This window comes from Equus asinus, chromosome 2 (assembly GCF_041296235.1).
Source record: "Equus asinus isolate D_3611 breed Donkey chromosome 2, EquAss-T2T_v2, whole genome shotgun sequence".
Lineage (NCBI taxonomy): Eukaryota > Metazoa > Chordata > Mammalia > Perissodactyla > Equidae > Equus > Equus asinus.
This window is the reverse complement of record NC_091791.1, coordinates 118,810,230-118,822,773: the sequence shown is the minus strand read 5'-3', so window position 1 is coordinate 118,822,773 and position 12,544 is coordinate 118,810,230. Positions and strand designations below refer to the sequence as shown.

The 12,544-nt window shown below is 42.1% G+C and overlaps 1 protein-coding gene across 2 annotated transcripts in view; it reads left to right on the top strand.

Moving 5' to 3' along the window:
• Nucleotides 1–12,544, top strand: part of GABRB3 (gamma-aminobutyric acid type A receptor subunit beta3) — a 221,778-nt gene that overhangs the window by 176,269 nt on the left and 32,965 nt on the right. For both annotated transcript variants that reach the window (XM_014851376.3, XM_014851375.3), the window contains exons 5-6: nt 6,866–6,948; nt 9,863–10,000. In XM_014851376.3, the coding sequence (XP_014706862.1) occupies nt 6,866–6,948; nt 9,863–10,000 (221 nt within the window). The remainder of the gene's footprint in view (nt 1–6,865; nt 6,949–9,862; nt 10,001–12,544) is intronic.

The following is a 12,544-nucleotide window of genomic DNA, read 5'->3' as shown; positions in this document are numbered from 1 at the left end:
GGGCGGGCCAGGTCTCTCATTCTGTCTGACTCAACACTGTTTTTCTAGCCCTTTCCAGTGGAGCTGACAGTGGTGATGAAGATGTTCTAGAATGTGTACTATCCAATACAGTAGCCACCAGCCATATGTGGCTACTGAGCACTTGAAATGTGGCTAGAGGAACAGAGGAACTGAATTTATAATTTTGTTTAATTTTAATTAACTTAGAATTTAAACGTAAATAGTTTCATGTGCCTAGTGGCTATCATCTTGGACAACACAGTTCTAGAAGTGAAGCCCCCCAAGTGCCATAATTAGATCCAGATGGTTGGGGAGACTCAAAGTACTTTTCTGATTCCTTCAAATTGTTTCCTCCCTTCTTCTTCAGAGGGCTGAGCCTGTGATGTTTTCCTGAGAACTTCCTCAGTCCCCAACCCAACAGTGCTGTTCCTGGCAGGTGCTCGAGGGTCTGGCACACACTTCTCTCTTGGCTCAGGTTTTTAGCACTGTTGCCAGTTTGGGCCTTTGTGTTGCCTTATCACCACATTTTTTGAAAATCAGGAGGAGGCACATCAGGGCCAGTCTCATTTGCCTGATGTGACTACTCTTTTCACCAAGATTGATATTCCTGAAATGATAGTGGATTTATGCTGAAATGGAGAAATAGATGCTCCTGCTTTAGAAAAATACTAAGGGCTTTGCAATCTTACCACACTCCTGAGAAGTATTTGTAAGATAATTTATGCTTTTCTATGTATGCAGTTACTTGTGTTGATTGTTGTATCTGTCATTTATTGCCACAATGTTGCTGTGTAACAAACAGCTAGAAAGCCTCCATGTCAGACAATGATAAGTGATCATCACTTGTGTGTCTGAGTGATTACTGAGCATGTCTGCTGATTCTGGCCAGCTCACTCACAAGCCCAGGGGTGGCGGTGGTCTCTGCAGGGATGAGTGGGCACCCGTATCCTGCTCCCTATATCTATTCTTCTCCTAGGACCAGCAGACTCATCTGGGTGTAGTTTCCTCACAGCAAAGGCAGAAGCACAAGAGGAGACTAGAAACACAGAATACTTCTTGGGCACTAAGCTTGGGACTGGCACCTTGTCATTTCCACACATTCTGTCAGACAAAGGAAGTCACAAAGTTGGCCCTCATTCACGAGGTGGACAGACAGCTCCTCTTTAGTGAGAATTGCAAATGACAAAAAGAGAGTGGATACTGGGAAGGGGGGAAGGAATGGGGCTGCCAACACAATCAGCTTACCACAATGATTTTCTCAGCAACATCCTAAATGAGTCTGCATAGCGAAGGACTTCGGACAGTTCTGTGAATGTATTTTTTCTTATTTTTTTTGTAAAACAAAACACAAATTGGGATAACTTAAATGTTGGCTTATGTTCTGTGTCCTGTCCACATTGAATAAGCACTTGCTTTAGAAGAATGCTTGGTCAGTCTGAATTATTTGATTTAGGTCCTTAATCTCAGCATCTGAATTCCTATTCCTGGAAAAATGATAGACACCTCTACTGCCTGATGGACCTGGCATATAGGGAACCAGTAATGAAGATGAGTATGAGTTACCATAGTGCAGGTGCAGAAAGCTAAATGGTTACCTGTAAAGCAATACTCCAGGTATACTGCCATCCCATGGCTGTAGACACAACAATTGCCCAGAGTTCTTGGACATTTAGGCACCCCCAGTGAAAGCCAGAAGTCACACAGGAGGTGATGCTAACTTGCTCCTGGGTCCACTTAGTTTAACAAGATTGTGATCAGAGAGCTAGGATTCCACTGATGGCTGCATTTTGCTGTGATGTACACTGCAGTAGAAACATTAAAACTTGTAGGCTTCAACATCAGCCTGCTAAGATTTCATTCTGCAGCAGCAGGATTCAGAGACCACATCCAAGTATCTTGACCAGTGAGCCCATGGAGGCTCTCAGAGGATCAGTAATCCTGCAAGGTCAGAGCTCCTACTGGGAGTGCTTGAGAGAGGGCAGATGTCCCCTCTGGCTCTTAGATTTGAGGGATTAAAGGCAAGAAGGGCCAAGGTACCTCTTTGTCTTTCCACATTTTGTTTGGGTCCCATGCTATTGCTTACATCTTCTCCCTGTATCTTCAAAGTAATTTTCTGTTCAGTGAGTATTTATAGGACACCTGCTGTGTGTATGTGGGCACTGTTATAGGCATTGGGGAGCTGGCTGTGACCAGGCTCACCTGAGGAAGAGCAGGGACCTGCAAGTCAACAAATAGATGGATGCTGCAACTGTAGTTGGTTCGAAGTGCAATGAAAACATTAAAATGGGGGTAATGAGAGGAGAAAGGACTGGGCCTGAGATACTTCAGTTCTGGAAGGCCTCTGAGAAAGCCAGTCAAGGGCATTTTAATCTCTGTATTACCTCTCTGGTAATACCTCTCTGGTATTTGCCGTGAATCTAAAAGATTTTTACAAGTGGAAAAAGAGAGTGTGTGTGTTGCCATAATGATTCACTGTAAGCATGGATCCAAGACTCTGCCCATAGTCCACCTTTCCCAGCAACACTGACAAGGAGTAGTTTCATACCTCGACCGACAGATGGACATTTCAGGCAAATGTTCGTGCTAGTAAATGTGTTCCTGATCAGCTAACAGCGACATTTCTACAGTAGCTTCTCCAGGTCATCTGTAGAGAAATCTGTATTTGTGCAATAACGTGAAGAATTTGCATCTGCTCTTCTTCTTTGTAATTGGTGGAAATTTAAAACTGGAAGTGCTGACATAAAAGTACATCTCAAAAGGTTAATATATTGAGACAAAGTTAAAACCCTTCAACATGCTGAAAGCCACGGGCCTCCCTGACTCAGGCTCCTTTACTCAGCTGTGCAGGCAAAGGACACACAGGGATAGTTCACAGACAGTATCCAGAGATAGCAGGTATGTCATTATAGGATTTTAAACTTGCTCTGTAGCATTTAATGCTTCCTTTATAAACTTCAAGTTTATTCCTTGAGTTTTCATACTTTTGACTATTAAACATATCTTTAGGAATGTTTCACTTATAAAAGCAGGACTATCTACTAAACTCTATTCCACAATGGGTTAAATATCACTACTGTTACTGCACGTGTAGCATGTAGAATATTTATTTTCTCCCTTTTATATTATATTTCCAACTTATATATATAATGAAAATGATGTATATATATGATCTCTCTGTGTGTATATATACGTGTGTGTGTAAGATACATGTATATCTACAAAAAACAAATTTCTCTACCCTACTTGCTCCTCTTTCAAAACAAGAACCTGTGTCATACCTCATTCCCTGAGTAAGCTTTTAAAAGTTGAATATATTTCATACTTTAAGGCAGAAGAGGTGTCAAGGAGGTAGTTGAGTATAGGATTCAGGCTGCCTTGGTCTGAATGCCGCATCTGCCTTCCAGTAGCATTGTAAATGTGTCCACAACCTACTTATTCTTTCCAAGCCTTGGTTTGCTCATCTTCAAACTGGGAATAATACTAAGACTTTAGTGGTGCGGTTGTTGTTGTTGTGAGATTAAATATACAAGTATTCAAGTGCTGAGCACAGAGCTGGGCACAAAGCAAACCCAACCAATGTTACATGAAGTACCGGTGGGATCGCATGCTGTCCTGGGCACAAAGATAGTAAGTCAGTATCCTTTCCTATAGCCTTGTCCAGTCCTCTGTCTCTTGCTTCTCCACTTCTCCATCAATTTTGGTTTTTTTTTACTTTCTACTTTTAGCACCCTCAAAGTGTGACTATTTTGTAAAGTAAGGACAAATTAAATGCAGATAACTTTTTTGTCACTTGGCCGCCATCTTTCTCTGCTTTTCTATCAGAAGCATACGTTGCAGCCATAGAGACTCTAAGCACTGCTCTCTCTCAAACAAAAAAACAAAAAAGAAACACCAACCAAAAAAACAGTAATCTGCTGAAGAGTAATACTGCAGAAATCCTCACCCAGTCATATTTCTCATTGACTTCACCACTATTCCTTAGAAACAGTTTTGGAATTCTCAGATTACAGAGGCTGTGGAAGTGGAGGTAGATGTTGGTTAAGTTCTCCTCTCGGAACAAATAAGATTTATTAGGGAAAAGTATGGAAAGGTGTGTGTGAGTGTTGGGGATTATGCAAACGGAGCTCAGATGTCATTGTGGCTTCCCTGTCCTTGGTCGATCTGTATTAACTAGGCTTGAGCTCTCAGTTCTGTGGACTGTGAAATTCCCTCATATGGCTTCTGCAAAGTCCCAGGGATACAAAATTTGGTCAATTCACTCAGATAGTCCACTCCTCAAGCTTGTTACAAGTTCCGTCAACTTGAATGAAGGTTTTTTGGCTTAGGGAGGGGTTCTGGCAGGTTGCCCCTTTCTTGATTTCTTTGCCCCCCTTCCCTGTCCTTGGTTTTCTGTCCAGCAGCACACGTACACTTTCCTTCTTCTGTTGTGTCATCCCTGTGCTTACATTTCACAGCATGAGTAGGCTGTCATGTCTTACTTTCTACCTTGAGAAAGTTTTCTGTGCATTTCTTCCATAGGAAAAAGAGTAGTGAATAGATGTTTTTACCTTATTCCTCAAATAAATAGGAAAAGGGCTTCATTTTATGGCTAGTATTATGTCAAAATGAGAAGACAGGACAACAGCTGCACTGGAGATACTCTCACCAATTTGTCTAACTTCATGTTCCCCTTCCAATAATTCTCATGCAATACTGTACATAATGTCCCCAAATAGTGTGGACATGTTTGTGTTTGTGTGCGTGCACATGTGTTTCAGGGATCATTGGGCAACGAATAAGGAAAACAAACAAAAAATAGTATACTAATTGTTGACTCTGTTCAAGTGAATACGCACCAAATATGTGGGAAAATTTAAAATATTTGAACATTTCCAGAAGAGATCTTTTTCTCTTCTTCATAAAAATTTGTAATTTTAGCAGAACATTATTCTAATTTTGTCTTGTAGTCGTCTTCTATGGATGTTGGGTTGTAAATCTGCCATAAAACATGCCAGAATTTAAAAGTGTGAGGCTGGTTCTTCAGTTGGCTAGAAAGTCAGATGCTGTGGAAAAATACACCAAAGAGCTATGTGTTGACTTTGGATTACAGAATGTAATCCACACCTTGGAATGATAATTGAAAGTGCTATGACATTTAGAAAAAACACACTTTCACCATTGGTATGGGTCTTCTAGCATATGCCCGCCTGTCACTTGCATACTATTTATAGAGAAAAATTTAGCATTGACCCACGATTGCCAAAAATGTTGACATTTTCCCTCTCTGCTCTTCTCAGCCACTGAAATGTAAAACTTTCTTTAACCTACTGCTTAACCAGATGCTATCGAAGGACATACTTTACTCCATTATTCCCTTAACACCTGCAATTAGGGTAAATGAGACAAGCCCAACAGAACCAGCACATGCCTGGTGTATTACTAGTGTTTTGTTTAGGGTCTGATAATAGGAGCAGAACTTGCTTACATTGCCTGAAATAGTAGAAGGTTTATTGTGAATATTCATGTAGAAGGCTATCCAGAGAAAGCTAAATACTGGGCTTAAAGAAAGGTGGAACCTGGAAAGTAGTTGGGAATTCAGGATAACTCTATAGATTTCAGGAGAAAGGATTCTTACTTCTTCATTCTTATGATCCACCATTGAATGGGCTTGGCCAGGGCAGCCAGTTGCACAACTTCCACATAAGCTATGAGAATGCTGCTCCCTGAGGTGTGTAGTACATACCCTAAAAGACCGTGCACTGTGGCCCAGCCACAGTAACCACTATCTCCTCAATCATCCTCTCTCTGCATTCCTCTATTTCTATTATGCTTTCTCATGCCTTACTCTCCAATTTGAAAATGGCATCACATGCCTCTAAATCATGAACTCGCAAGTTCAGTTGCATTCTTGTCTTTAATTCATTTCCATGGAAGAGAATCCCTTCAGCTCCATTCTGCCTTTTAACTCAGGCCGCATCATAGATTCTTGATCAACTAATGGATGACTGTCCATGAATCAGGGACCCACCCCAGTGGTGGGGAAGCGGTAGGATTCTAGAAGAGAAAATTTAAAACGTGGTGGCTAAATTTGCATTTTCAACAGAGGCTTTGGGTAGATTGATTTCTCTAAAATGAGGCTGTAGACAGTAGGAAATGAACTTGACATTTCTGGAAATGTTGTCTTTCAATGTACAATTGGTTTAACCATTGCCTGACAGAGACTTAACTGTCCTTAGGCCATGATATCAATTCTTTTCATGGCTGGGATTGACCTGAAGGGAAGCTAACCCACTCGCTTTGATTAATAATCAATAACATAAAAGTCAAATATTTTCTTTGAAAAGATAGATATCTCATGGTGAAAAGCTCTGGAGTGTTAGGACACAGCCCAACGGTTGACTATAATAAAATATGATCAAGCAGAAACTTAGCTCAGAGTTCCCAAGTGTAGCCTGTGAATCTGTAGCTACTTGAACATTTCACATGGAAAGTCAGAGAAATTCAGTCTCAATTTAATCAGCATTGTTGCCATACCCAAGTTTTCTCTGTGTTATAAAGGTTAGAGAGCCACTAGACAAGGAGGCAGAACAAAAATGGCAGATAAAAGCTTCCTTAAAAACCTCTTTCTCTGCTCTTGATTATCCAAAGTCAACAAGACTCCGTGAATAATTTCGTAGGATTTAAAGTTTTGTGTTGCTTTTCTTAATAAAGCTAGTCTACAGTATACTAAAAACCTATTCATTGAGTGTCTATCATGAAATATGTTTAGTCAGGTATACTTTGAGGAGGGGTCCTCCATGAGGGTTACTCATCGTTTATGTAGAGGCGATTTTCCTGCTGCATGTCTCATCCCGCCTTTAATATCTTCCCTTGCTGTTTGTTTCAGAATCACCACAACTGCAGCGTGCATGATGGACCTGAGGAGATATCCCTTGGACGAGCAGAACTGCACTCTGGAAATTGAAAGCTGTGTGTACCTGTATTTCTTTTTCACTCACTTTGTGTTTTAGGCCATCTTGTCATTATTTGGCATCTTTTCCAAGACATATGCAATTTTCTTGACATAGTTTTTAACTATCTTAAAGATTGGAGGTCTAAACCTCCACTCTGCTAATTTCACTGTCATGGCAGAGAGACAGAGAGAGAGAAAGAGAGACAGAGAGAGAGTGACAGAGGTTGAGACTCAGTATAGAAGAGTTCTCCATTCTAATCTGATTAAGAGAGTCTGTTTGCTGTGCTGAAATATAAGAAAACAAATCAGTCCATTTGATGAGAAGAGAGCAAACCCTGAGATGCAATTTTCTTACAGTGTGCTTCATCACTCCTGAGTGGCAGTACTCCTGGGACCCTGGCAGTTGGAGTAAAATTCATTTCCCATCAGGAACTCAGCTTTACAAGCGAGCTATTTCTACATCTTGGCAATTTTCTTCAATTTGAAGAGTAGTTAGATGCCTTATTGACAATTCAGTGTTGAGTGCCTCTGTGTGAGGGACAAGAGCTGCATCTATATCATCTAACAAACTAATGTCCTGCCTACTACCTAAACTACATCTCCTGACATATCCAGTGCTGTTGTTGTTACTTATCCTGACCTATCATAGATAGGCTTATAATTAGTCTCAATTGGATTTGGGCCTGTCAGTATTTATATTGAAATTCTTTGGGGATGCAAATGACTAACTTTGCAATGTCACTTGATGCATTTGTGGTGAGAAGTGACTGTCTTTGTGAATAAACATATTGGGAAGTTGCACTGGTGGTAGGTCAGTGTCCAGGTCCCAGACGGAGCGGGCCCTACTGTGTCCCTCACTTCTACGCTACATCACTGTCATGTTTTCTGAGAGCTGAGCTTTCAGAAGATGAGGGACATGAATTCATGTCAAGTGCTGCATAATGGAATTGTCTGGGGATATTTAGCATGGAGCACAAAAGGCTCAGGGGAAAGATGATGATTCCCCAGTAGCTGAAGGCCTATCCTAGGAAGTTAAATGGATTCTGTGTGGCTGGAGGGCACAACTCCCAATGAGTTGATGAAAGTTTCAGGAAGGCAAATTTGGAATCTAAGTAAAGAAGCAGTCTAAACATGTAGTGAGTGCGTTGAACCAAGATTCTGTTACTGTGATGCTTGAACCAAGATGGGGGATGCGTGGGAAGTCTGTTGTAAAAGAGATTTCCTCAGAGTGTGTGAGGCCCCTCCCTGCCTCGGAGAATCCATGGTTAAAATATTTGAGTGGAAGAAGGGACTCTCCCAATTGTTTGTGTGAAAGATTTTATTTAAGTCAAGATGCAAATGTAGGGAAGAGTGAGGCATGCAAAATTCTGGAAGTATGTCCCCTCAGAGGGCACACAAGCCCTGGGCACAGCATGCTGGTCTGAGCTACAGTCCAAAGGCAAGTGGGTGTGGGCTGAGCAAGGGAGGGAGAGGGCGTGGGCATACTTATAGTGCACACAGGGGCCAAACCTGTAGATTCTTGGGGTCCTGGTAAGGAGATTGGACTTGTTTTGCTGATTGCATTGGGAAACATTTGAGGGTTTTAAGCAGAGGAGTGGTCTTGATAAGATGTATGTTTTATTAACAATCATCATGGCTGCCAGGTGAGAATGGAATGCAAGGAAGTCAGAGGGAAGGGAGGAGACAGAGGTATAACCACTGTGATCCAGGGTGAGAGGACAGTAGATGGGGCTAGGGAGATGGCATTAGTCTTGGAGAGCAGTTGTCCCCATAGCTTTGGTCTAATTGCTTGTCTAATGTCAAATATTGAGTATCTGCCTTTGGTTGTATTGTATGTTCAAATCAAAAAGTCCATTATATTGATACGGTATTTTTCTCTACGTGTGAGTTTTAATTGACCTTTCTGATAAGCTTGACCTAATCCTTAGACCTAATCCTTTAGAAAACTCCTGGGTGCTGCAAGTAACATCAGACTTTACTCCTATTTACTCACTGTCAAGAAGCATTGACTGATTACCAAGTGATCATGAGCAATGTGCTAAGAGCTGGGTTTGGAGTTAAAATCCAACTAAAATCCAACTAATCCTCTTTGTAATGAGACCATTGCACAAATCTCTAAGGGCCAAGAGTGTCCCAAGAAAAGGCATTTCTAAGGATTGCAAACCTCACGGCCAGGAACACCTGATACAACCATCCAAAAAAGCCAAGAACACTACTTTTGCTCTGAGAGCGTCTGATGTTATTAAACATCATTTGGTTAAATTCACCCTCAGTGTTTTAACTTTTCAATAGCTTGTGAGAGGCGTTGCCTTTCTAGAATTCTCCATACTTGAGTTCTCATTTTTTCTTACAGCCATCTTATTCAGTGCTGTTAACATATGTTTTAAATTTGTTTCTGTGCAATGTCCAGGCCAGCTCTACAGTTAGGCTTTGCAAACAGCTCTGGTCAGAGCACTCAGCCTCCCCAGTTTCCCTGCTTTCCAACGCCAGCCTGGTCCAAATCAAACAGCAGAGGTAACAGAAGAATATTCAAAAGTTAGTTCTTTGCTGACACCTCTTCTTAGATGAGCACATCAAACAAATCTACAGTCATGAGTCACTTAACAACACGGATATGTTCTGAGAAATGCATCCTTAGGCGATTTCATCATTATGCGAACATCGTAGAGTATATGTACACAGATCTCGATGGTATAGTCTACTGCACACCTAGGTTGTATCATAGTAATCTTATGAGACCATCATATGTGCCATTCATTGTTGACCGAAACGTTGCTAGGTGGTGCAAGATTGTATTTCAAATAGTCTTGGCAAGCTGTTAACATGGGCAAGCTGTTACTTCTGTTTTATCTGTGACAGTTTCTTTAGCTTTGCATGTAGACAATGATGGTGTTTCATTTCCGCCATGTCCCTGCTTCTTTCTCCTGGCAGATGGCTACACCACAGATGACATTGAATTTTACTGGCGTGGTGGTGATAAGGCTGTCACAGGAGTGGAGAGGATTGAGCTCCCACAGTTCTCCATTGTGGAGCATCGTCTGGTTTCAAGGAATGTCGTTTTTGCCACAGGTGAGTTCTGCATCCACTTATGCTACCTGGAGGGACACTGGCTGCCTGGGCTGTGATGGTCTTCTTATGAAATATCCTGCAACTGACTTACAGTACTGGGTCATGTGAAGAAGCACCATTATAAATAATTCATAATCTTAGCCACCCCTTTTTCCTGTACCTAAAGGAGATCAGTCAGCTTTGATGAGTAGAAAGGATCACCTGACAAAGAGATGTACTATGGGACTGGTTATTGAGAAGTTAAAAGACTCAGGGCGAATTTAACTAACTGATGTTTGGTAACATAAACAACTCTCATCTGGGCAGGCAGGAGACCACTGATGGCCTTGAGGCAGGAAGGCAGGGCAGGGAGGAAGACCTGAGGTGGTGAGTGCTGTTTTCTTGGAAGTAAGAGGCCTTCTCCCCACTTCTGGGCTAGCAGTCAGCCTTGGTGGTCCAGGAACTTGGGTCACCTGCAGTTAGCGATGCCTCTTCAGACACCGTCATCTGTTTCTAATATTATCTGGTTAAGGTTGCCCCAACCTGGGTTTCATTGTCATCTTTGTTTCAACTGTCCAGAGACTGAGAAGGTATCTTTAGCTTTCCTGTCTGCCCTGGCTGAGCTTTTATTAAATTACAACCATGTGTATTTTACAATGTGTAGTGCTTCCTCTGTATACTTACTGAATGCTGCATATTATAATTGAGATAATAGATGAAGTGCTTTGTAAACGGTAAGCTATTACAAAGACCACAAATTCTGGGTAGAAAATGCTAAATGAAGGGACCTCCCACCTCAGCTTTTTCCTGTTGATAGAGCTGAAACAACAACGAGTGTGTAGAGATTAGCCCCAGTCCTGTGCTGGCATTCATGAAGCCTGAAGGCCTCCTTTCTCTGCCTATTGCCTCTGGCTTAAATGCCAATGACACACAGCCACCTGCCTCCCTTTGCCTGGCTACCTCCTACTATTTCTTTAGATTAATCTAGATGCTGCTTCCTCTGGGAAGGCTTTTAGGCCCTGCTCTGCTCACACACTGCCTCCCCAGCCTGGGTTAAGTGGCTGCTCTGTGTTCCCACGGTACTGCACTGAGTGCCATCTAGCTCTGCTGTGCCTGTATCCTTAAGAATGCATCACCTTTAGGAGGCACATGTTCCCCTCATGATTTAGCCCCTCCCCCTCCCCACCTTGTGGAATGCCTGACACATCCCAGGCATGTAACAGTAGACACTGAGCAAGTGAACAATGAGTCAAGTGCCATCTTCCCTCTTCTTCACCCCAGCCTCTAAGAGCCAATGGACAAAAGCCCAAATGTTTAAGGACCATTTTTATGCAGTGCCACTTTATCCTCTGTTGCAAGATGTCCTGAAAATGTCCCTGCAGTCTCTGGAGAGGTTGCCCTGAGGTGCTCACCTCAGGTGGGCAGTGAAAGCTAACAGGGACATAGGCTTATCATTAAGGAATAGCTTCCACAACCAAGAAAATTGCCCTGTGATGCATTGAATAAAGTGAGTTATTGCTTTTAAAACCGGGATCAAACTGTTTCATGCTCCAAGTGTTAGGAGCAAAAGGTCTACTCAGAACACAGGGGTAGCGTTCTCTCTGTGGAATAATCCTGCCTGTGGCTTCCTTTGTTTCGAAATTGCAGTTATGGCCAGTGGGCTGCTGCCATGAGGATCTTTTAGTGCATTTTCATCCAGCCTCACCAGAAAGCCTGATGAGGTGTTTGTGGAGGGTGCAGTGCTTCCACAGAAAACTGCAGTCACTTAGAATGGCCTTCCTGAATCCTCTAGCTGAAAACCACTCAGAGGCACTTTTTTCCGGGTGCAGTCTTTGTCTTTCTTTTAAGTGTGCATATGGTAGAACATAGCCCAAACACATCCAGAGAAAATATACACTACAGGTATGGGGAAAATATTTAAACTATGCTTAGAGCCACCAGGCCATCAGAATGCAATATCATTTCTTCTTTCCAGTGCTTACCAAGTTTCTGCATTGGCAGAGTGTAGCCAGGGGCTCCAGATCAGTCAGCTATAAACCTCCATCTTCCAAATTGCTTGCACTTTAAAATTATTCTAATTCATCTATTTATGTAGAAACTTTATAAGCCACACTGTTTAAAAATTATTTTAAAACTAAATATTATACTAATTTATTTTTCTTTCCACACGTATTCTGAATTAATAAGATTTCAATCAGTAAACTGGATTGAAGGAGTCTCTAGCCTGGGAAAAAACTCAAAAAAGGGATTAGGAAAGAGAAAACACTTCAGAGGTTTATTTGGACCAGGCAAACAGAGTACATGTTGAAGATTCAATGTGATTCCATCCAGCAGGGTGTGAACACAGAGCTGTCACACTGGAGTCTGCAGGACAATGGCTGGAGGCAGGTTGGGACTCTTGGGAGGTGAGTGAGGCATTTAGGATGCAAAATGGCCCTTGGGTCAGAGAGGAGAACAAGGAGCCTCTAATCCTATGGGATTTCTCACTGGGCCTTCATGGTTTCAGCAGTGTTCCCCAGACGGTGTCTTTGATCTCTTACTTAGAGAGGTATTTAGCGGGAATTA